The sequence below is a fragment of the Fundulus heteroclitus genome, chromosome 15, assembly GCF_011125445.2.
Source record: "Fundulus heteroclitus isolate FHET01 chromosome 15, MU-UCD_Fhet_4.1, whole genome shotgun sequence".
Taxonomy (NCBI): Eukaryota; Metazoa; Chordata; class Actinopteri; order Cyprinodontiformes; family Fundulidae; genus Fundulus; species Fundulus heteroclitus.
This window is the reverse complement of record NC_046375.1, coordinates 14,280,755-14,305,465: the sequence shown is the minus strand read 5'-3', so window position 1 is coordinate 14,305,465 and position 24,711 is coordinate 14,280,755. Positions and strand designations below refer to the sequence as shown.

Below are 24,711 nucleotides of genomic sequence, written 5' to 3'. Positions count from 1 at the left end.
TGTAAAAGAAAATAAAAACTTCTTAGCAAGCCACAAGAAAGTTAGATCCACATAATTTAACATGAGTCTAAGGAAAACAAAACATCCCCTACCTGTCAAGAAAATCTTAATATTTTTTTTTCTTTTGGCAAATGTAATCTAGTCTTTAGATATATATTATATGAGAAAACTGCAATTAAAGCTTATGGTATGGATATCTAGTAGTTTCCTTTGTGCTATGCACCCCATATGCTGACGTTTTACTTGCCAAAATCCCCATATGTTAAGTAAATTACTCCTTTTTTCCCCTCTCCTCAGTTTCAGCCCCACTGCCGGTTGCAGAGAAAGAAATCATTCAGTTTCAGTCTTTTCTGCTACATTACCCTTCCTTATAAAACTCCACCCATCCGACACGCAGAGGCACACAGGCGACCAGACTCTCCAGACTTACTGTAATTGCGTTTGCATTTGTCTGCACTTTTCGCTCTCTAACATGAAGGGGCAAGCAGAGTTATTTCTTCTCTCTACTTGTAAATGGTACATTTAAAGTTCTGAGTGGATCCAGTGGACTAAAAGAGCAGGAGTGGGAGATTCAAGAGGTGCAAAAATTACTGGAGTTAGGTAAGTCTGATGTGTGGATTGAATAGTAGTTTATATAGAGAGTACACTCAGGTTTTTTTTCTCATACATTCCTCCGCTAAGGTAAAGACATTTACATCAGTTGCAAAAATGTAACAACAACATGCTCTAGTAAAGATATTTTCTAGTTTTGAGATGCTTGTATTGATGTAGATGTTCTCACTTATACTAAATAACTAAAACATACTATACATATTAGACTATTAATCTATTTTATTGATCGTTAAAATTTGAAATTATGATACTATAAATAATAATAATGTATTTCCAATTTGTTATTTGTAGTCCTAGAACAAATACCTATACACATATAAAATGCAAATTGGGGTTAAAAAATAGATTTAAGGAAACCAAAAGAATTATTATAAAATTTGGCCCCAAGTAAGAGTTGAACTAGAGTACCATAAGAGAATGCCTTTAAGATAGTATCTCAACATAAAGATGTAAGGTATCATCAATTGTGACAAAAATGTGGTGTAAACAAATTTAAAATGCAAAGATTATCAAGCACCACACTGTGAATAAAGGACAGTAAAGTGTTTCTGTAACAATTAGAAGTTAACCTATTTTAATATTAGTAAATTAATTACTAGAAACAGGCTGTAATGATTTCCACATAAAGAAAAGTGAACCATGATCCATAATTCACGCCTGGACATAAGAAAAGGCAATTATCATGTAATTTAGTAAAGGGCTGTGGCTCACTGGATGAAAGTAGCCCAGTGCACATGGGGCCCAAAGATAATGCTACAATGCCTGAACAAAATCACAAAATGCACATTGGGATTCTTAACATCGTTTTTTTTTTTTTATTATTACAAGTGAGGAACTATAAGCGAAAAGCCCTAATTTATCCCCATGCAATGTACAGATAATCATTAACGCCTTCATCACACTACTAAATATCTGCCTTGTGTTTCAGTGGTGTATAAAGATTTATCAACATTGCCATCCACGAAATGTACACCACCACTTGTGACATTTACAAAAGTGCTACTCAATTGCTGCAGCACTATCCCAGTAGTGACGTTACCTAATCTTATGCTATGTTATGCAGACACTAGTTGCACAAAAGAAAATTTACTCACCACTGCATGTCTGAATCTTGAGGGGCTATAACAAAAGGGCAGTCCAGCACATTTTTTAAATAATGCAGCTAAAACCCTGTAGACGGTTCATAGAGCAATCTACATTCAGCATGAGATTAACAGACAATCAAGAAATGTGGAAGAAAGAAAAACAGGAGGTTATGTTTCTGCAGAAGAAACATACTGCATATTAATGCCATTAATTAATGCCCTCATTCCAGTTCACTCCAGTGCACTATGCAAAACAAGGGTACATAAAAACGAACACAGACTCTTCATAGATCTGATAGACTTGATGTCTTTACAAAATCTCCTAAATTCCTTATTTTTCAGACCAACAAACATAGATGATCATACATTGCAAAATAAGAAACATTTACTATAGCTTAGGTTTTTGAACCCTTTTTTACATTCTATCTATTGATCAGAAGCTCAATTAATGATGCCACTGCTCTCTCATACCTTAATACGCTTGATGACAGTCACTGGGGAAAATGGTAGCTGACGCTACATGACAAAGTTGTAACTTGATGGATGAATATTGTATTTTCAGTTGCTCGTGCCTGAAAGAAAATGCTGTCATAAATTAAAGGGAAGTGCACAAAAAAATTTATGCATACAAATTTGCTATCATTTAACTTTTATTCACATTTTAGTTGTTTGATTTGATTCACTCTGATTAGTTTTTTTGCAGGAAAAAAAAAAAAACAGTAACTTCTTTTGGCACCGCCTTCATACCAGAGACCTCATTGTCATGGTGCTGCTGAGAGTAATTTGTTTTGACAGCTGTAAAACACACCTGGTCAGGCTTTGACAGAGGGGCCGCAAAGCTGAATGACAGCCACACGACAAACACTCAGATTAGCTCCTAAACTCCCAGTGAAAGAGGAGGATGTGTGCAGCCGAGAGCAACCGTACGAACCAAGCCAACATCTCAATGTCAGGGACTGATAAAAAGAGATTCACCAAAACATTTTTTTTTTAAAATCACAGAATCATTTCTTACCAAGATTTCATCTTCAGAAAACAAATATGTCTACACCGCTGTTGGTAAGGTTGGAACCAGATATTTACGTACACTGAAAAAAAAGAGCCCTCACTAGTTTATTTTACTTTATGTCTGACATTAAATCAGACTAAACTGTTCCTGTTTTGGATCAATTAGAACTGCCCTCATGTGTGTGTCATCATATAAAAGTTAACAGAAATCAGCCGAGACAACGGTAGGGGAAATGTGAAACTCCACAAGTCGGGTTTATCCTGGGCACAATTTTCACTTCCCTTAAAATGGCACATTCATCCGTTCAAACAACTGTAAATGCCATGGGAATGTTCAGCTATCATACTGTTCAAGAAGGACACGCGGGTTCTGTATCCCAGCGATTAACGTTTTTTGGAGAGAAACTTGCGTATCAACTAAAATCAAAACCGCAAGACCTTGTGCAAATGATTGCCCGGGCTGGTAAAAGAGAATCATTACTCCAAAAGCATCATAAAACTGGAGAACAGTTGGCAAACAGCAGAAACCTGAATTTTTGGAGACAGTTCTATGGAAACTAAAATTCAAGTATTTGAACATAGGGACCGTTGCTTTCTTTAGACGAAACAGGGTGATGAGAAAACGATCCAGACCACAAAGTACAGAAGTGGAAGTATCATAGTTATGAGGGTGCTGGTACACTTCACAAAAATACATGGCTGATTAAAGCAAGATCTCAAGAAATGCATCTTCCAAATAGAAAACGACGCTAATCATACCAACACATTGTTTTCAAAACGGCTTAAGGACACAGAGTCAATGTTTGGGAGTGGCCGTCAAAAGACCCTTGACTCAGTATCGCAGGATATTTTGGGCAGAGCTAAAACTGTGTCTAAAAGCAAGATGGCTAGCAAACCTGGCCCAGTAACACCAGTTCTGTCAGGAGGAATGGGCCAAAAGTGTTTATAAGAAGCTTGTGGTCAGATGGCCAAAACATTCGATACAAGTCGTATGGTTTAAAAGACAGTTCTGTCAAATATTAAGATTCTTAACTAGAAGAAAGTCTGGAAATGTCTCATTATTTTGGCAATTTGCAAATAGAAATAAGTTTTGTAATCCTAAACGAGATAAAACAGGAACAGTTGGCAAAAAGGAAAAAAAAACATATATGCATGTTTTATGTAGACATCTGGTTTCAATTGTACAAATCTCTACAAAATGTTGAAATTATTTTTCATATTTTCTATCTTTATTAGAGTAGCATGTTAGCTAATTCTATTTCAGGATTTAATCCCTTAAACAGGTCTTACATATCTTTGTGTTTAAAGATTACAATGAAGCACTAAATGGTTCAAACTAATGGCTTTCCCTTTGTTGCAATGCTTCTGCTAGTTTAAGCCAAGAGAAAACTCAGCCCATAAAAGTCACTTCACTGTGACGGATCCTCTGCAGTGAAGCCAAGAAAGAAGAAAAAAAAAATCACTATATGCTGAACAGAGTCCAACACAGATGCAGTTTGTACCTAACCGCCTGCATCTGAACTTTCCAGGCATTTTTCAAAGACAAAGGCCACAGATGCTGCAAGTCTGTGATACACTGAGGAGTGAACGTTCTCCTAGTTAACAGGGTTCTAAGCAAACCAAATTAATGTCAGCAAAAGACTCTTTAAAACAGACAAATGACAATTTTATCTGACTACCCTCTGTCGTTAGGCCAGTGCTGTCACTGTGGAACAACAAGGATTTGTTTTACTACTGGTGAAACAAATGTAGTCAACGTCTAGAGCAATAAAAAGTGTTTGGATGGCCCCAATTAGGAGACATAAAATCCTACCCGGTGACAGGTTTCACATTTAATTTATCAACAAATGCTTCACTTTTTCTGTTTATAGTTGACTAATTAGTTTTAAGACTCAATATAATGAAGACTGTTCACACTTAATAATATAATTGCAGAAACAGATCCAGTGCATGCCGTCATTGTGACCTGGATCACGTCTGGAAAATTCATTAAATCTGCTTTTATTTTACATTTTATGTCATCCTAACTGCAACAATGCACACAGACAAAAGAAAGCATTACCATGATATCAGGGTAAAAGTCTCATAATCTCACTAACCTTCTTTGAAGACTTCTTCACAAAACCAATGCAACAACATATTTGAAGGCACCATATAATGAGGCCACATACAGAGGAAGTCCACTGTGGGTTTTATGGATGTCTCTCCACACTGTTAGTAGTCTTAAAATAAGCACACGATTTTACTGTTTGTGTCTCCAGATGTGGTTTTGGCATTCTGAACAAGACATACAGAAAGATAAAAACTAGCCATACTTTCCTCTCAGCTTGGAGAAGTTCAAAAAGTGTTGAGCTCGAACCAAACGTGCTCTGATAGCAGAAAGGTCTCTGCAGTGCGTCTTTCTCTGTGGTCTGGTTTTAAATATTTTCCATTTCCATACAGAGAAGCAAGAAGCTTAGATCGCCACACAGGTTCAATAAAAACTGCAGTGGTTTTTAGAAAAAAAGGAGATTGGTCCGTTTTTTCCCCCCTCCATGTACTGTCAGCATTGAGAAGCTATTATGACAGATCCATAGAAAACCACCAGAAACAACAGAAACCCTGCTGCAAGGCAATGTTTTGGCTTTCACATCCTTGGCGTGACACAAATTACCACATCATCTAGCCACAGAATGTGAGAAACTCTTTACTACACAACCACAGCTGAGGCAGCAAACTTTGCAGCAATATCTTTGTTTTACAGCAAAAAATATAAAACCACTGAAAGACTAAGTTTAACCTATTTTCCTTTTGACGACAAATGCAGACGCATAACGTCTGATCCATGCGTTTTGATGTAAAATGGTAACCTTCTGAGGAATCTAAAATGCAGTTGTGGTTTTATTCACATAACTTGAAGGGGCTGGACAATGGTGCAGTTGTTAGCACTGTTGCCTTAAAGTAGGAAGATCCTGGGTTTGATTCCTGTTCAGGAATGCCCCACCCTTCATGCATGTGTAGATTCTGATCTGATCAAAAGTTTTCTAACTAAGGAATCCCAGCCGATTGCATCGAGTCGTGCTTTTTGTTGTTGACTATGCAGCAATCCCTCATACCGAGCATGGGCTTAGCATCAGTGGAGGGGAAAACTCCCCTTTAACAGGAAGAAACCTCCACCAGAACCAGGCTCAGTGTCGACAGCCTTCTCCCACCGACTGAGGGTGTGAGAGGGCAGAGCAGACGAACAAAAGATCCCAAGTTCAGTCTGATTAGATGGAGATCATATGAGATCATCAGTTTTCAAGTCTTGCCACAGATTTAAAATCTAGACTTTCACATTCAAGCACATCACTGTCTGTCACCAATGCAATCTAGTAATTTTTGCCCTCAGTCCTGCAAAATAAAACTTGTATAGATCGGCAAATATTGCACAACCTTTTGAAAAAACATTATTAAAGAAACACAATTTTATTTCTATTTTGAAGTTTTAAGATAAATAGTATGGATAATTTTTTTGCTAATTCATGTAGGAAACAAAACCACAAGAGGATAATCAGGCAGTCTGTACAAATAATATTACTAGTAATGTTCACTGAAATCATTCTAATATTACCATTAATGTAAATTCACTCAGATAAGAGCGACCTGTATGCAGCTAAATTATACATGCTGCATGCATAATATTATACAATCTGCACATGACATTTCACAAAAGTTCAGCTGAAAAAAAGTTGTTTGATAAATTGTGCAAAGAATAATATGATCAGCGCTAAAATATGCAGCGTGACATTCAGAGAACCGCACTTTTCAGTCATGTAAGTATTAGAGAAGAGTAGCAGCCACGTTTACTTCTCATACTGTGTGTCAAAAGGCATATTGGATAGCAGGAACATTTCTGGAAATGTTTCTGTCATTTAACAGATTTTTGTCTTTTCAAACTGATTACGGACCTGTTGTATGAGAGAAGTCCCTCTGTGGAGATAGGTTCAAATCTCTGACCTGTCAGGAAAGGTATCTGTTGCAAAACTACCAAATCTGTGTACGACTACAGCAAGTCACCACAGATTGTCATTAGCAGCTAAAAGAACATCTCTTTTTCCATGACAAACAAAAAAACACAACACCCCTTTGGAATATGAAAACATACAAATCTGACTCTGAAGTGTAGAGTGCTTAGAAGTCACAGCTGACCTGTGCAAATATTAGTGTATGCACCCCTGGTGAAAGCATCAGAGCTAGTAATTATGGATAAATACTCTACTGTACTTCATATTTCCCAATTCCTCTCTCAGCCCTTCAGTCTCCTTATTTACAGTGCGTTGACAAAGTGTCTATACCTCCTTGAACTAAATAATTTTTTACATTTCATGGGTGTACAAGATGTTTATGCAGTATAGGTAAAGAAAGTTTTAACAGCACTCCTTGGGGCCAAACAATGTCCTCTGAATGTTTTACACAACCTAGAAATCTTTTTCCACCTTTCAGGGGAATTCACAGCCACTCACCTTTATCTCTTCAGGCTACCATGCGGCAGGTCTGGATGAAGCTCATCTTGGCCTGGATATCCTTGGCAACTGCTGTATTTGGCCAAAGTGGAGACGATGATTGGGGTTCAGGCTCTGACATCTACCCTGCCTTAATGGCCACCAATGATACATTGGAGGCTGTGGGTGATGAGCCTGTGAGTGTGGAAAGCAACTATCTCTTAGCCTCGCCATCACCGCCCCCCTCGCTCCAATTTGAACCCCAACCAGATAACTGCTCCGTCCACTTTAGCACTAATGCAGCGGTTTCAGATCGAAAGCTGAAGGCCCGGAGAGAGGAGCTGGACTACCTGCGAGCTACTCAGTCTGGAATCAAGACAGTGGTGGAGAACTTGGAGCAGTTCGTGGGGGCAGAGCTGGGGGATCAGAAATATGAAGATGTGATTAAAGAAAACATCATCAGCATCCAAGAAGATCATAAGGGCTGCAATGAGGATTTGGAGAAAGCGGAAGAAGATTTGAAGAACCAGCTAGAAGGAGATGGTACTGCCGGGATGGAGAAGTGAGTACTGTTAAAACATCATGAATAACAATAGATGGAGGGGGATATTTTGCTTTTCATTAAACATTAATGGTTTGGTATCTTCATTTAGTTCAGTCTAGGATGCCATTTGGAAAAAGCTCACATCAGTGGAGTCGATCAGACTGTAAATTACATTGCTTAGTCTTGGTTATTACAGCCTAACTTATATTTGGTGAAATATTCCTTAGTCGTTTGTAACTCAAAATACACTTTCTGTGGCCAAAAATGAGCTTCTGCCATAATTCAGATTTTATGTTTGACCACTCTTCTTGTCAGAGAAGGTCAGCTTAATTAGAGTCGATAGTTTTTCTGTCACATACCTAGCATTTGAGATTAGCACACACGTTTTAATGGGGTTGGGGTTCGGAACTTCGTGAAGGCCATTGCAGAAGATCATGGCCCAGTCACCACACTCATGTGTGTCCAGGTTTTGAATCTCAAGCTCTTGAATTGAACAATTCGAAGTCCATCCTCCTTTTTCATTTTCCCATCCACTGTGCAATGATGAAGTATCACTTGAAGCAAAGCAGCATGACGCTACTACCACCGTGCTAGACAGTAAGCTCCACATTGTTAAGTCAAAAAAGATTTTTTTGAACAAACGTAGGCGTGCGTTTGATTTTCTTATGTGTAGTTTTGGCCACAGAAATCCACAATAATTCTAACTTGTGCACCCTGATCTGTGTTTTAATCACTTTTCTTGTGTATAATTGTTCCACCAAAGAAGAACAGTTCAAACAAATCATTAGTTCCCAAATGAATGACATCCTCGTCCATGATAATGTAGCAAGTGCATGTAAACATCTGACAGCAAATGTATGTTGCAATGACTAGAGATTGGCAGATCACTGTTCTTTAAATAAACCCTAATTCATAGCACCCTGTTTTGGCATCAACCAAACACAGCATACCACAAACAACGTATACTAATTACCAAGTGTGGTGGTGGAGGGATTGTGATTTGGGCTCATGTAGAAATCCACAAAACTCGGGAAATATGTGGTCATCGAGTCGGCTATGTACTTCCCAATACACAGAAAAATAAAATCATGGAAGGTGAACACATCTGTCTGACAGACACTTATCCTAAATTGTATAATCAACAGTACAAACCTATAGCCGAATGATTGAAAATGTAAATATTCAAGGTCTTGCAATGGTCTAATCAAAGTTCAGTCCTTAAACTATCCGTTATGCTGTGGTGGGACCTAGAGAGCTGATCAAAAGCAATCGTCTACAAGCCTCCGTGGGCTTAACCAAAAACAGTGCACAAGAAATGTACTCCCCAAATATATGGAAGAGTGTTAGTCAGGTATAAAAAAAAAGTCACGTGTCATGTGCCAAAATATTATTCTACAAGCTATTTAATCATTGGGTGAGCTGTTTTTCACACACACGTTGACAAATAATGCCGGAATATTCTGGTTTATGTGCTTGCTGTTAAATTAAGATCCTTTCAGAACCTTTTAAAGATCAAATAAAAATGTAAAATAATGTGTACTATAAATATTGTAGAGTAGTTCAACAGGTATTCCTTCACTTACTTTCCCTGTTCTTATGTGTCCTCCTATAACTGTTTTTTTTTTTTTTTTTGTATTCTGGAGCAGAGTAAGAGAGGAGTCTGTGGTCTTTGGAGAGATGCTTCGAGCTGCAGCAGACATTGCCAGCAGGTTGGAGAGGTCATCAAAAACCCTGCATGCTTCATTTACTCAGCAGCTGAAAGACATTGTCAAAATCCACCACTAGGAAAATGATGAAAAGGATTTCAAAACTGCTTGGATGTCAGTTTCCATTTGAATAATAATAACTACATGAACGAAGGCTGACAAGCTGTTTTGTGCTCAGCATGACAGACTTAAGTCTTTGGGTGTTTTTGTTACTTACGTAGATGCATGTATATGTCTAGTTGAACCTTCAGCAGAATCAAAATAGTTTAGGAAATATATTTTGAAAGAAAAGGCTAGGAGAAGGGAGAATGACAAGGTAAAACAAACTGCTCTGTTTGTGGAAGTCATAAAATCGCAACTTGTTAAATATTATCTTTAATTCAGGAATTCTTTGTGGAATAAGATTGCAACAGCGTGTGGTGTAAGTTTGAGCCAAGTCTAATATTTATGAACCAAACTAGAGGAGTCTTTTAGAAAGCAAACACCAGTGGTGGTCTTCACCAGAGAAGGATCTGCTATCTTGTTCCAGAGTGTGGCTGGAGGTCAGGAAACATTTAGAATAGGAAGAGTGTTCACATGGATTATGTTTTTTCAACAATTAAAAAAGGACTTGGTGTAACATGAAGAAAGCCACGCTCCCCTGCTACTTTCTTATATACACTTTGCCAGAACTGAATCAGACCCAAATCAGCTGAGGTGATTTGTGATGGAGTCCTGATGGAAGTACTGCTGCTGACCTGTGATGGACTAATGATCCAGCATGTACTCCACCTCTCGTGCATTGTCTGCTGGAGGTAGGCACCTCCTCCCTAATGAAACACCTCCCAACACCTCTTCCCGGGACCCGGCAAAGATAAGCAGAGATGGACAATGGCTCGATGGATGGATGGAAGCTCTACATACTGATGCTTGGTTTGAACTTCAGATTGTTGTCTTCATTACATTAAAACATATCATAAAGGGGACAGTAGGAACAAATCTTAGCGCTATGATTTAGAATATATTTACATTAAATGGATGTATAGTATTCATAGTATAGAGTGTGTGCTTGCTTAATCCAAAAGTTAGCCCAAAACCTTATGCAAAACATCCTCTTAAATGTGTTTTATTGTCACTGTGCGTGTGTAAAAACCAAGATGCTAGAGGGCAACTAACAAAACCCAAGGCTTGATCTGGTGGTTTGAAGCCAAATACTGTCACCTTAAAACCACAAAGCCAACCGGACATTGTGGTATGAACCCAAATAAGTGATACCTGTTTTGTTTTTTTTGTTTTACAAATAAGGATCTAGAAAGCATAGCATACATTTGTGGAAGAAGGTGCTCTGGTCAGATGAAACCAAAATTAAACATACAAAATTATATGTATGATGGAAAGCTAATGCTACACATCACCCTGAACACACCATCTCTGTGGTGAAACATGGTGGTGGCTGCATTATACTGTGGGGGATGCTTTTTTTTCCAGCATAAGTGGTAAACTAATTAGTGCTAATGGAAAAATGATGGCCCTATATACAGGGCAAATCTTGAAGAAAACCTGTTAGAGACTTCAAAAGACGGGAGACTGGGTGGAAATGTTTACCTTCCAGGACGACATTCATCCGAAACGTACAGCCAGAGCTGCAGTGTAATGGTTTAGGTCAAAGCATGTTTGCATGCTAGAATGGTATAGAAAAAGTTTACCTAAATCAAATTGGGAATCTAAAAAAAATAATATTAATAATAATTTGTCCTCCTTTACAGCTATTCGTTTTTTTAAACGTATATTTATTACATAAATTATATTTAGGTGTACGGTTTTAGCATGACAATAAATAAATAAATTCAAGAGATTTATTCTCTACAAGGCGTTGCATGCTCAATGTTGTTGATTTAATTAATGAGCAAGATTCAAAGGTTCTGTATTGTCACCAGGTGTTACCCTGGTGCAATTTCTTTTTGGACAAAAAAAAGAAAGAGTACACATGACAGAAATACCAGACAACAGAAAATCACTCTGATATTCGAACAAGGGCTCAAATTGAATTATGATTAATATTTATATTTCAAAAGCAGAGCAGACGAGAGCCTACCAAAAAAATGTCGCTGTACTTTTCCATATCTGGAGTAAGAAAGTATGCCTGTTAAGGCAGAACCCGTTGTGAAAGGGGTTCTCCAGAGACTCAGAAAGAGTGTGCTGTCATCAAGGTAATAATGTTTGCTTGTTGTTCCAATAAAACCATCTTTGTTTGTTGTTTTCCAACGATGCGTCGTCTGTGTTCGTCCACACCCCGGGAGAACTGAAACATCTCCAAGCATATTCGTTCACTTAGTCTGCCCTCTAGCTGCTTTCCACAGAAGTGACTCTCTTGAGTTGAGCTGCGTGTGCTGCCTGTGCTGCTCTACAGTGAAAGAAGGTTAAATAATTAGTGTGTAGTAGTTTCAAGTGTTTTAGAGTAAAAGTTTCCTTTGCATCAAAACTTTGTTGCGAACAGAATTCGAGAGAGAGACAGAGGGAGAGAGAGAGAGAGAGAGAGAGAGAGAGAGAGAGAGAGAGAGAGAGAGAGAGAGAGAGAGAGAGAGAGAGAGAGAGATAAAGGCGCATGTTCCCTTCTAGTTAGTTTCCTCTGTCCTGATCAGTTACTGAATTTTAAAACAATTTCAGTAACAAGGACGTTACAGCGCAGCGTGCGTAATTGCGCAATGGTTTGGATCTGGCACCAGCGCAAACCTGGACAACATTCTTCTCGATGAGTAGGTTTCTTAAACAGAACCCACAACATTGACACCCTTCAGTGGTGACCGAAGAGAGATTTACCCATGCTGCCAGACGGCGCGGTACTTGGTCGGAGCGCTTTTTGCGCTCTCCCCTCTCCCTCTCCTCTAACAGCAGTCGTGCAGTTGTCCTGATATGCCTCCCAGCTGTGAAGATGACACATGTTTCTCTCACGGAGCGGACTCTCACGGACGGGACCTACTGCGCTCTCCTCTCTGATCCAGTTAGACCTATCTTTTTCCGCAGAGCGCAAAATGATTCGCAACCACCTGTTCCTGAAAGGGACGGTCATCGTCTGGACGCTACTTCTAGGTCAGGCTGGTAAGCGCTTCTTTCATTTCATCCTGTAACTCCAAACAGGAATTTAAAAGACAACAGACTGAACCTAAATAATTATTTTTTTTAAGGAACCAATGAACCGCGATGAGCTTCACCTGTATTTTTCTACCGATATTAAACGTCTGCATATATTTTCAGCTAAAACCAATGAAATCGCCTTGACTTCTTTGATAAGGTTTTTAACCTCAGTCTCACCACCTATGAACACCTTTGCACTTTAAAAAAATATATTTGTTGCTGATTTTATGTTGACCTCGTTTGTAGGATTTCAATACCTCGTGTGATCTTGTCTTTTAACTCAATTTTCTCAAAAGTGAATTGAAAGCAGTTTTTATATAATTTCATCTTTTATTTTAACGACTTCTGTTAAATCAATAAAAAAGAGGGCATACGTTTTTTTTTTTTTTTTTGCAAGGGCATATAAATTAGAAGCTTCAAACTAGGGATGTTCTGATATCCATTTTTTTACGTAATTTGTAAGTATTTGAGCCTCAAACATAGTTTTTACTGCACACTTGACAAGAACGTATTGTAGTTGGCCATAAAACAGTTCCTAGATAGATAGATAGATAGATAGATAGATAGATAGATAGATAGATAGATAGATAGATAGATAGATAGATAGATAGATAGATAGATAGATAGATAGATAGATAGATAGATAGATAGATAGATAGATAGATAGATAGATAGATAGATAGATAGATAGATAGATAGATAGATAGATAGATAGATAGATAGAGTTTTATTTCAACAGGTCAAGATGTAAATATTTTGTCCTTTTTCCCTGTATGGCCCATTTGTTTTATTTGGACCACCTGCCTCTTCACGATCCCTGCACTTTTTCATGACCGCTATATTGTGGCCCAGTTGACCTAAAACAAAAGCAGCAGGTGAAAAAACAAATCTTGGGTGTAGACGGCCACTGTGATGCCAATCAGTCAGACATGCTTTCATGATTTGATACTTGAGACCATACTACGATACCTCTGTTAGAATCGATAATTGACAGTAATTTAGTTGGAACTACTGGAGAGGCTCAAGTAATTGTCATGATGTTATACGTTTGTCACGATTTATTTCTGATCTAACTGGCCTACCAGCTTTCACATACATTCATCAAATTGTGACAGTTTGTTTTCTCTGAGTCAGCCGTGATTGCAGCCAGAGCCGGGGTAAACTTTATTGTCTCCAGATGCTGTATTCATTTTAGATTATTGTTGATAGTCATAAAAACGTGTGCTATTATGTGTTTTTCTCTTAAATGCTCCCTCTTGGCAAGAAATATTGTTTTACTTCTGGTTTATAATATTTTTTTTAATTTATTTTAAAAGGGAACAATGAACAAAAGTCATTATATTGTGTAAAACAATAGCCCATGATTGTTAAGGTGCAAAACACTAAAGAACTGATAAAGCTATGTTCATATGATGCGTACTAAACTTTAAATATGCATTACTATTGTGTTGAAATATGAGATGTTATGAATGTGTAATGCGTTTTGAAAACATTTGTCGAACTTTTTATAGGCTATGTTATGAGACTGACAGTGGAGCACAAAAATGCTCTTGTAGCAACAATTAGAACTGCTTCTTGTCGAATTGAATACGTTTTTCACTCGAATGTACAAACAAATTATTTGCTAAGACTTGCTCAATAGATGCCTGAACAAAAAAAACTTTTAAAATTTACATCTTCCTTCCCCATTTTTCCATTTTACTTTTGCAGTCAAAAACAGAGATGCCAGCTTTTGAGTTGGTTCATTTGCCACCAAGCCAAAGATCAGCTCTTTGACTTAAAGCCTTGCTGTTTTCATGTCCAGAAAGTGTTGCATGTTGTTCTTCTGCAAACTTTGTACTTTAAGCACTTGACAGCCCAATTTTACCAAGAGCGCCTCTGGCTGAGCAAGCTGCTGACTCGATCCTCCAAACCGGTCAGTGTTTTATGGACCTGGCCAAGAAAGCCTGGCTGGCATCCAGCCTTCAAAGCCCAGTTTGCTGGATGTTCAAGGTGTCATCTCATTTTAAGACTCCACTGCCAGGAGGTTCTTTGATCTATGGTGCCCAGGAGCCATTCTGTTTAGCCTCACGTCTGATCGCTCAAGCACGGACAAATGGATGCACTTCACCGGGCCTGTCAAGAGACCAGATGAGAAGGCTCAGCTGCGGCCTTGTTGGTCGGATTAGAATAACCAAATCAAGGCGGGAGATGAACCGGCCAACTCCTAAGAGTAGCAAAGTCCTCTGCACTAATACAGAAAACTGCAAACATAGTGCAACCCTATTTAAACTTAATTCTAATAGACGATTTATGGTTGTACTTGATTTTAGTCTTTAGTACAATTTTATCATAATTATTTTTCACACACACACACACACACACGCACACACACATACATACATATATATATATATATATATATATATATATATATATATATATATATGTATGTATATGTATATATATATATATATATATATATATATATATATATATATATATATATATATATATATATATATATATATATATATATATATATGTGTGTGTGTGTGTGTGTACAGTATAAGTACATATAGACTGTTTCGTTTCTAAGTTTAAATATTTTATAACGTAATGAAATGGTGTGGGGTCTCTGCCATCCCGATTTTAAATGAATCAAGGATGCAATACGACCAAACCATAAAAGGAAACATCCCCATTTCTTTGGGGTGGAATATAATGAGCCTTGGTGCATGACCAATTGTAAAATGTCAGACTGTCAGTTTAAAGCTTTTGTTTTAGAGGTAATTAAATAAATGAGGAATTTACCGTCTTCAGTTGAGAGACTTTGACAGTTTTTGCAAATTAAGGGCGGCTGTTACTCCTCTATAACTAAGCTAATCAACTACAGAGTTATAAAAGCATATCATCAGGTCTTAGGCGCACTTATAGTCATTGTATTTTTCCCAGAATACATTTTTTTAATCCCTTCAAATGTTGTGTCAAAAATCAAAACACTTCTTTGACAGCTGTTTTATGCAGAAGCTGTAACACTAAAACAACAGACATGGCAACAGAAACACCCTTTACTGTTAACGTGTGATAGTAATGGCTTTGGTCAAGGGCATTGAAAATATATTCCTATCCATTTAACTATGTCACATCTTTAATAATGTTAAAACCACAAACATCAGTGTATTGAATTTTTGTTTTACCAATACTGAAATGTTCGAGTGAAACATCCCATCCCCATGGGTCAATAATTTGCCAGCTTTTTCTGCAGTTGCAACCACAAGTCTTGTGGTGTTTCTCCAGCATCCCTCCACATCCGGAGGCTAAAACATTTGCCCTTCTACACAATCCATCTCAAGCTCTTTCAGGAAGAGAGTGGCTGTGGACATCTGTTTTCACGTCTGTCTACAGATTGCCGATTAGATTTAGGTCTACACTAGTCTGGGCCAATCCAGCATATGGAAGTGCTTTGATCTACTTCAATCCCAAATCATATAAACTGGTTGCTGTGAAGGAGCTGTACTCAGAACACAGCGGTGCTCAGGCTGATTGTCATTGTTTATTTAAGAAAATGACTTCAACAAAATAGAGGAACGAACAAGGAACAGCAACCAACAGGAACCCCAGGTGAGGTGGCGGGACGGGATGGAAAAGAGACGTTGATGAATGGACATGGATGAACAGAGAATCTGGCGGGGAGTTAAGGAAACTGACAGGCTTTTAACTACTGGGAGAGATAAGGAGGGGCATGAGAACCAGGGGGGGGGCTAATGAGGGGAATGCCATGCAGTTGGAGAAGAAGCAGATAAGGGAAACCAAGGGAATGTTGTTAATAAACACAGAATAAACGCATAGGAAGCTGAAAAAGATCACAAAGCAACTACTAACACAAAATAAAATAAAAGTCTTAACTAAACACTCAAAGGGCAGAACGTTACAACGAAGAAACTCCACAAGGATAAATGAACCGGTACGGAAAGACCTTAAAGGCAATAATAAACTACCACAAATAATCAATATACAATCAAAATACAATCAAATTTGTCCTGAAGGAAGGTATACCCCTGGTTCGGTTTCGAATCTTCTGCAGCCTCTTAACAGGTTTCTTCTAGAATTGCCTTGAATTTAGATTAAATGATCTTCCAATGAACTCTGAACAGGTTCTGTTCCCCCAGCTGAGGAAAAACATCCAAACCGCATCACACTGCCACCACCATCTTCTAACATGGGGATGGTGTGTTCAGGGACTGTTATTTATTTCCTCCACCTCGCATGTTTTGCTGTGTCTCCTACATGGCTTGTGCAAAACTGCAAAAGGGGGCTTCTTGTGGCTTTTTTTTGTGCAAAGGCTTTTTATTTTTTCAACAGATACTCCCGCCTGGCGGTCGTTCTGTAGTCTCTTTCTGCTTTTGGAAGGATTGAACGGTGCTCCGAGATGTTGCAAGCTTGGTATACTGTTTTAAAACCTAACCCTGCATTAAAGTTAATCCCATGTGTTCCTCTGTCCCCATGATGCTGTTTGTCTCTGATGTTCTCTAACAGACTGCTGAGGCCTTCACAGAGCAGCAGGGTTTACGCTGAGGTTAAATTACACATGGGTGGACTCTGTTTACACTAACGTACAGGATTTTATTTAGGGGTATCACAGTAAAGGGATCTGAATGCAAAGGCCCACCTTAGTTTTGTAGATTATTATTTCTACAACAAAAATTAACCATGTATCTTTTTCTTTCGACTTCCCAGTTATACTCTACTCTGTGTTGGTGTGTCTTATAAAATCTCAGTGAAATGCATGAAAGTTTGTGGCTGAAATGTAGCAAAAATTGGAAAAGCTCAATGGCTACGAATACTTTTTTCAAGGTACTGTACATGCAGGCTTTCTGATTCACACCACTGCTGAAGCTGAAATCCTCACTGCAACGCCTTCCGTGCGTCTTATCCTTCAGCAAAATACTGGTGACTTAACTTGCACCTGTATGCAAACGTATCCTGACCTCAAATGAAGAATCCATTAAATCAACTACCTGACTGTGAGAAGCCACATATTCAGATGAGTTAAAGCTTGTAGATCATGTGGCCTGAATGTCGCCGTTGTTCATGGAGAGCAAAGACTTCCTCGCTCTCCTGTTCAGCTAGAGAGATTTCAGCAAACCGTCCTCATGTGGAGCTCATATAATAATGATCTGTTGAGTCGTAAAAAGTCAAAATCGATAACACTTTGCAGAGAAACTTCTTGTATGTTCATATGTGCAGGATGCAATTTGTGAAGGATTATATTTAGGTAAAAATATTTCGTAGAATAATATCAGAGATTAAACTAAATTACCTAGATGAAATGTGTTTTATGAGGTTGTAACAAAAATAAAGCTTCTGAGCAAATAAAGACATCCTGTTTTCCGCAGTTCTTGGTCACGTCAAGACCCACTCACATGCCGAGGATGAGCTCTTCAACACGCTGTTCTCCGGTTACAACAAGTGGTCAAGACCTGTGCCAAACATCTCCGACGTGGTTATTGTCAAGTTTGGACTATCCATAGCTCAGCTCATTGATGTGGTGAGTTTATTGAACCAGTGATTGGAAAGAATTAGGGATAGTAGTTGCCGGTTGCAAAGGATTCAAACAAAATTGTTGTTTTAATGCAAAATAGCTTTCTCTTATAACGCTGAATAGATATTCCTGAATCAAACAAAGGAGTTTTACGTGACATATTCACAAGCGATTTTCAATAATCTAGACGCTGCTATGTAATTTTTTGTATTATTATTGTTATTATTATTTCTATTATTTTTATTACGTTGCTTTGTTATTTGATGATAAAGAATTGGTCTAAAGGCAAAACTGTTCTTCTGCCCCTTCATCTATGGTCATGGTTAAAAGAAAGGGCATATTGTTTTTAGGTTTTTAATGTAGAAATTATCCTAAAACTTGATGTGAAACTGTTTAAATATAACCTCGAATCAACCATGAAAGCAAAAGGGAGGTTTGTGAAAGAAGTACATGCCAAATACCGTGCACATGTACAACAATATGTTAATCTGTAAAATCTAAAGAGGATGTTCTTTCTTTTTGCCATGACAGTTTGATCCACCCCTTATAGCTGTGAGATTTAACCAAATTAAAAAGATCTCATTTGAATCTCATTTAATCTATAGCAATTTAGCTTCACACTGACATCTTTAACTACTTTACAACTCATTTCTTTATTCTCTCTTTTTTTGCATTTTAAGGATGAGAAGAACCAAATGATGACAACTAACGTGTGGTTAAAACAGGTTAGAAAACTTAATATATCAAACTTTTTAAGAAGTGTTTCTACCTTCTTGACAAACATTCAAGGATCAAACCATTTCTTGTTTTTCCCTCCCAGGAGTGGAATGACTATAAACTCCGTTGGAGACCAGCCGACTATGACAACGTGACGTCTATCCGAGTTCCATCAGAGCTCATATGGGTACCAGATATAGTCCTCTATAACAAGTGAGTCTAACAAAATAACTGTAAAAAAAACAAAACAAAAAAAAAAAAAAATACATTATCGACATACCATGAAAATTACTCTCTCTTTTTTTGTGATTTCCACATGACTCTTCTGCAATGTTTGGGTTTGAACTTCATTTTCCTTTTTACTAAATGCTAAATTATGTTTTTATGTTTTTACAATACAATAAACAATTATGTTACAGACATACATTGAGGCATACTCGATTAAACAACAGGTACACAAATTGTAGTTAAACGCAAGTAAAAATGAAAGAATTTTGAAGTACATGGGAAATAAGCGTAAGTGTTTTATAGGAATCATTTTCACACAAATTCTGAGCTTATTTTTGCCTATTCTTAAAAGTAACAAAGATTTTTATTTTTCAATGTATCCTTTGAGGATTTTTGGTATTTGGATGTTATTTTAAATTAGTATTATTGTCTGGAAAAGAATATTCTTAATTATGATGGCATTTTTAAACCGATTAATATTGGCAAATATGACGTGTGGATGTCACAAACCACAGAGACTAACAGCCATCTATTCAAACTGCTTGTTTTAGCATTTTACTTAAACCGTTATTTTTTATATTTTAAATATTTAAAAAAATATTTTTAAATATTACCTTTAATTAAACTCACTTTGCTGATCAACTTTTGGGTTGTAGGTTTATGATACATGCATAGTGCCATCTAGTGGCATAATACATTAATTGCTGTTTACGTGTTTTAGGTTTATTTGGAGTGCTTCTTTTCTAGAATGTGTTAATTTTTTAAAATGAAAGCAGCATTCATGAATGCACTGAAATTCAACGTTGAATCCAAACTTTAGACACGACTCCCTGCTCCTAAAGTCACCTGACTGAGATTAAAATCGAGCAGGTTGATGATGGAGTTCTGCTCCATCGAGTCTGTTTAATTACAGTCTGTCAGGGAAATTAAAGTGGTGAAACTGATGAAATGATAGAAGCTCTTCAACAGAAGCTACCATAATCATAAAAATTATGAATAGTGAGCTGCATTTTTGACCACGTGACTTTTCCCAGAAGAAAAACATAAATATTAGCGTGCTGCAGCCCTTTTGCCCCAGATTTGCTTCCCTCTCATACAGTCAGATGTTGAATTTGATTCACAACATTTCTTTTCTCTAGTGCTGACGGCGAGTTCGCTGTGACCCATATGACCAAAGCTCATCTGTTCCACACGGGCAAAGTGCGCTGGGTCCCGCCCGCCATTTACAAAAGCTCCTGCAGCATCGACGTCACCTTCTTCCCCTTCGATCAGCAGAACTGCAAAATGAAATTCGGCTCCTGGACCTACGACAAAGCCAAGATCGACCTGGAGCGCATAGAACACACCGTGGATCTCAACAACTACTGGGAGAGCGGCGAGTGGGCCATCATCAACGCCGTGGGAACGTACAACACAAAGAAATACGACTGCTGCCATGAGATCTACCCGGACATCACTTACTTCTTCATCATTCGAAGGCTCCCTTTGTTTTACACCATCAACCTCATCATTCCCTGCTTGCTGATCTCGTGCCTCACCGTTTTAGTTTTCTACTTGCCCTCGGACTGTGGCGAGAAGATCACTCTTTGCATCTCGGTCCTTTTGTCCCTCACTGTGTTCCTGCTGCTCATAACAGAGATCATACCCTCCACATCTCTCGTCATCCCTCTCATAGGCGAATACCTCCTCTTCACCATGATCTTCGTCACCCTGTCTATCGTCATCACCGTGTTCGTGCTGAACGTGCACCATCGCTCGCCCAGCACCCACAAGATGCCCCGCTGGGTCCACTCCGTGTTCCTGGATCTGATCCCGCGCTGGCTGTTCATGCGCAGGCCGGCGCCCGACGGCCGGCGCCGCAGGCTGATGCTGCTCCAGCAGAAAATAGCCGAGGAGCGGCGGCAAATGCAAATAGCGGGGTATGACCCGGGCCACTGCGTCAGCACCTCGTACACCTGGACGAGAGACGGGACCGCTCTGGAAACGCCAGAGAGAAGCTGTTACGAGGATTTGGAGCTCGGAACGCTGACGTCGTACTTCTCCTTCCGCCCGCCGTCTCCCAGGCCTCCGGGGTCGACTCCTCCGCCGCAACAGAAAAATATCGGCGACAGCCAAAAGCTGCAGGAAGGCGCTGCAGGATTAAACAGGCAGCCCACCGGAGCCAGGATTAACTCAACCCAGAAGCCGCCTAAAGGGGACGGTTCGGTGTCAGAGTCAGCTTTCATTCTTTCGCCGGGCGTGCTGCGTGCATTACAAGGGGTTCACTACATCGCAGACCACCTGAGAGCTGAAGACGTGGACTTCAGTGTGAGTATTGCTTATTAGATGTACCGCAGTTCTACCATTTCCCTGCTGATTAAAACATGCTAAGCTTGATAAATCATATTAGGGAAATTATCTGACAGTTAATCTATGATTAACTAGGTGATAATTAAGTTAAAAGTAATCAATGCCATGATATACTGTTGCTATATGACAGATTATAGCAGATTATACATTATTAGTTTCCTTTCAAATTGAGAGTTTTCCTTTCAGTGCATCATAAGGTTTGTGTGTTGGACACTAGCAGCAAATCTTGGACCACATTCTGTCTGGTGACCTGATTCAGTTTATTTCCAGTTTGGCTGCTGAACAGCTGGTCGGACCCAGATGTTTTTTCTATCCCTTCATGCATCATACCTGGGTACTAACTGGTTACACCAACAACAAAACTCTTCAGTGTGAAAGTTGGTACTCTAGGCCAGGGGTCACCAGCCTATTTGAAACTTTGAGCTACTTCATTGGTGTTGTGTCATGTTAAGGCCTACCAGTACTCACCTTTGAACTAGAAGAGTCAGACTTCACCTTAACTTTATGTAAAATAAATAACATTCCATGCTTTGGTATAGATATTGTCATTTTTAAATCCATATAAATGCAAGTGTGAATAAACAGGAAGAATAACGGAATAAAATAAAGTTTTGGTGGTGGATTGTGGTTCTTTTAGAACAGGCTCGTGGGCGCCACATGTGGTCCTCAGGGGTTGGTTTGTGCCCGTGGGCACCATGTTGGTGATGACCCTCTGCTCTAGGCAAAAAGATTTAGTTACTTTCATATAAGAGAAGTGTCAGAAAAAACATAAACTATAGGAATCAGAAATCATGACATTTCTAACCCCTTGTAGGCTATTGTTACAGGTTTACCTCAAAGCCAACACTGATGCCACCACTGATCATATTAGGAGCACTTTGCCGCCAGCTAGTGGTAGTTATGCCTAGTTTTGCTACACTGCATCCTAAATACCTACATTTATATCTTTTACTTTTGCTATATTCAAATTAACAATCTCAACGTGCATTTCTGATTCTGATTCTGATTTAGGATATGTTTGACAGCAAAAGCGCAAATAAATTACTTCTCATATAATCGTGATTAAATCAGGCAGAAAGGAGTCAAAGTAGCATAACAAAAAAAAAAAGATCACAGGAACTACTTTACTGAAAATTGCAGAAGAGATTGTGCTTGAAGATGATAGACTATGGAAAATCTAAAATATGATAGCTATAATCTGAAGATTTAGCTGAGTGGGAAGGGAAGGACAGAGGATGTCTTTTTTTTATCATTTTATAAATTGAAAAAAGGGCGTTGAATCAGCTGAAACTCGTCTACTTGATGAATGTACATACCAGAGAGGTCTGAGGTGCACCGTGTGAGAGGAGGGAAAATCCCAGAAAAGGATGACAACTTCAGAAACTAATCTGAAGTTGATGGGTCAATGATAAGACTTTTGTTTCTTCTCTGAACACTGATGAGTAAAGTCCTCCTAATTTTAAAGAGAAATTGGTGATGCTGAATAACCCAGGAGTCTGAAAAAATAAATAAAAATAAAACATACTTGCAACAACTTCACAGAAATATGATGGCAACTATCAAAGTGTGCATTGTGAACAAGTCTGGTGTTGTAACCAAATCTGGCAGAGTCCTGTTTCTGACTCGGCCAAGACATATTTAAGCTGATAATGTTTCTTTGTCTTCTAAGTCAGAACATAGCTATTAATGCTCCTGCTGCTGCCGCTAAGGAGTCGCCACAAGGTGTTAATCAACCAATCAGAAGCAGATGCTTCCTGTAAGGCAACCAATAATAAGAAAATTAATTCTATTTTTTTTCTGACGAATTCTTTGGAGGAGTGCAATAATCACAAAAAAGTCAACAAGCTATTATAGTAGCTAAAAGCATCTCCTGACTGAAGCTGCTTTCTCATTTGAAACCTTTTGGGGGGTCATAAAACATTTATAATTTAAAGATTCACAGCCTTGTCAGTGTGAGATGAGAGACTTTTACGACTAGACCAGTGGCCTGTCCGAGGCAATTTAAAAGGTCTTTGAAGAAAGCAGTTAAGCGTATGTGAAAGCTCAGATTTAATGGGTTTTCTGTACTACCATACATACATCAATACCCTAGGATTTTCTTCAGGTTAGACTGAGTCTGTTCTAAAAAAAAAAACAAAGGTTCAGAAAACAGTCAAGAAGATTTTTTGGTCAACTCACAAAGTGATGAAAGTCGGATTCTGAAAACATCTAGAAAAACAGTCAATTAAAGAACAGCAATTTAAAATAGCAACTTCTCTTGCTTTACTGATGTACAAAAAATAGATCATATTTTTGGCCAAAAGTCACTTCAGGGAGATTTCTCTCAAGTTCTGGAACTAGTAGTAACACGTGGGCATAAAATCCACTTCTGTGGCTGCTTTTGATGTGCCTAAAGTCACATTGAAACTGCAGATGAGAACCAAGACCTAAAGTTTCAGAGCGCAGGTTCCTGATAGATGATTGATGATGACAGTTTGCAGTAAATCACTTTGACTGAATGGAAAAGCGAGGAACCGTCTCTAAAATGAATATACTGCAGTGCCTAAACCATATATTTAAAAAGCTAGTTTACAAACAAAATAAATTTACCTCATATGATTTTGTCTTCTGAATAGCTATATTTTATTTATTTTATTGATTTATTTATTTTTTCCACAGGTGAAGGAGGACTGGAAGTATGTTGCCATGGTCATCGATCGGATCTTCCTCTGGATGTTCATTATTGTGTGCCTGCTTGGGACAATAGGCCTCTTCCTACCCCCATGGTTGGCTGGCATGATTTAGGTTTTTTTGTGGAAAAGTTTGAAAAAAGAAATTATCTGATTTAATGTTATGTACATTTTTATTAAATAGTTAACACTTTCTGGGATCAGAACCGAAGTCACCTAACTTTACTATAAATAATGAGACCAGTGACATTTTATTTCTGTTTCCAACCTCTTTGTTTAAAAAAAAGTTCAATCTTTGTAGCTATAATGGCAGCTATGGGATCTAACATGCAGTTTGTCAGATATATTGAATAGATTCAGGCTTCCAGATTTGACAAACTTTTCATTAATGGACTTCAGTACTACTGCAGCAGGCTCAACAGCAGAATGCTGACATCAGCAAGAAAATATTCACAAAAAAACGTGGATGCTGACATAAACCAGCAGTGAGATTTACTGTGTTAGCATGCTAATTAGGGGCAAATATGCAACAATTGTTATTGTTAACATTAACGAGTTTTATGTGAGCTGGCAGGGTGTCAGTGAAACACCAAATTCTGTAGCTGACCAGAATCTGTGACCCGATTTCTGTAGGAACCTCAAACTTGATCAAGGTTATTATCACGGTTGCTGTCATGATGTATTGTTTATTT

At 38.4% G+C, this 24,711-nt stretch overlaps 2 protein-coding genes and 1 long non-coding RNA gene across 5 annotated transcripts; all 3 read left to right on the top strand.

The window, feature by feature from the left end:
• Positions 1-407: 407 nt before the first annotated feature.
• On the top strand, positions 408-9,890 carry si:ch211-142k18.1. Of its 2 annotated transcripts, none has more exons than XM_036147467.1 (3): positions 408-600; positions 7,204-7,730; positions 9,359-9,890. In XM_036147467.1, exons 2-3 carry the CDS (start codon positions 7,210-7,212, stop codon positions 9,495-9,497), a joined length of 660 nt encoding a protein of 219 aa, XP_036003360.1. In that variant the 5' UTR covers positions 408-600; positions 7,204-7,209; the 3' UTR covers positions 9,498-9,890. The 2 variants fall into 2 exon arrangements, with proteins under 2 accessions (XP_036003360.1, XP_036003362.1); XM_036147469.1 differs by having other exon boundaries at positions 7,170-7,730.
• Positions 9,891-10,679: 789 nt separating this feature from the next.
• Positions 10,680-11,662, top strand: LOC118566171. The gene is made up of 2 exons (XR_004932863.1): positions 10,680-11,286; positions 11,317-11,662. It is a non-coding gene; the product is annotated as an uncharacterized LOC118566171 (long non-coding RNA).
• A 380-nt stretch (positions 11,663-12,042) lies between these two features.
• chrna2b (cholinergic receptor, nicotinic, alpha 2b (neuronal)) lies at positions 12,043-24,296 on the top strand. Of its 2 annotated transcripts, none has more exons than XM_036147466.1 (6): positions 12,043-12,487; positions 17,911-18,062; positions 18,737-18,781; positions 18,877-18,986; positions 20,141-21,308; positions 24,009-24,296. In XM_036147466.1, the coding sequence occupies exons 1-6, from the start codon at positions 12,337-12,339 to the stop codon at positions 24,132-24,134; spliced, it is 1,752 nt and encodes a 583-aa protein (XP_036003359.1). In that variant the 5' UTR covers positions 12,043-12,336; the 3' UTR covers positions 24,135-24,296. The 2 variants fall into 2 exon arrangements, with proteins under 2 accessions (XP_036003359.1, XP_012711334.2); XM_012855880.3 differs by having other exon boundaries at positions 12,043-12,496.
• The last annotated feature ends 415 nt before the right edge of the window (positions 24,297-24,711 follow it).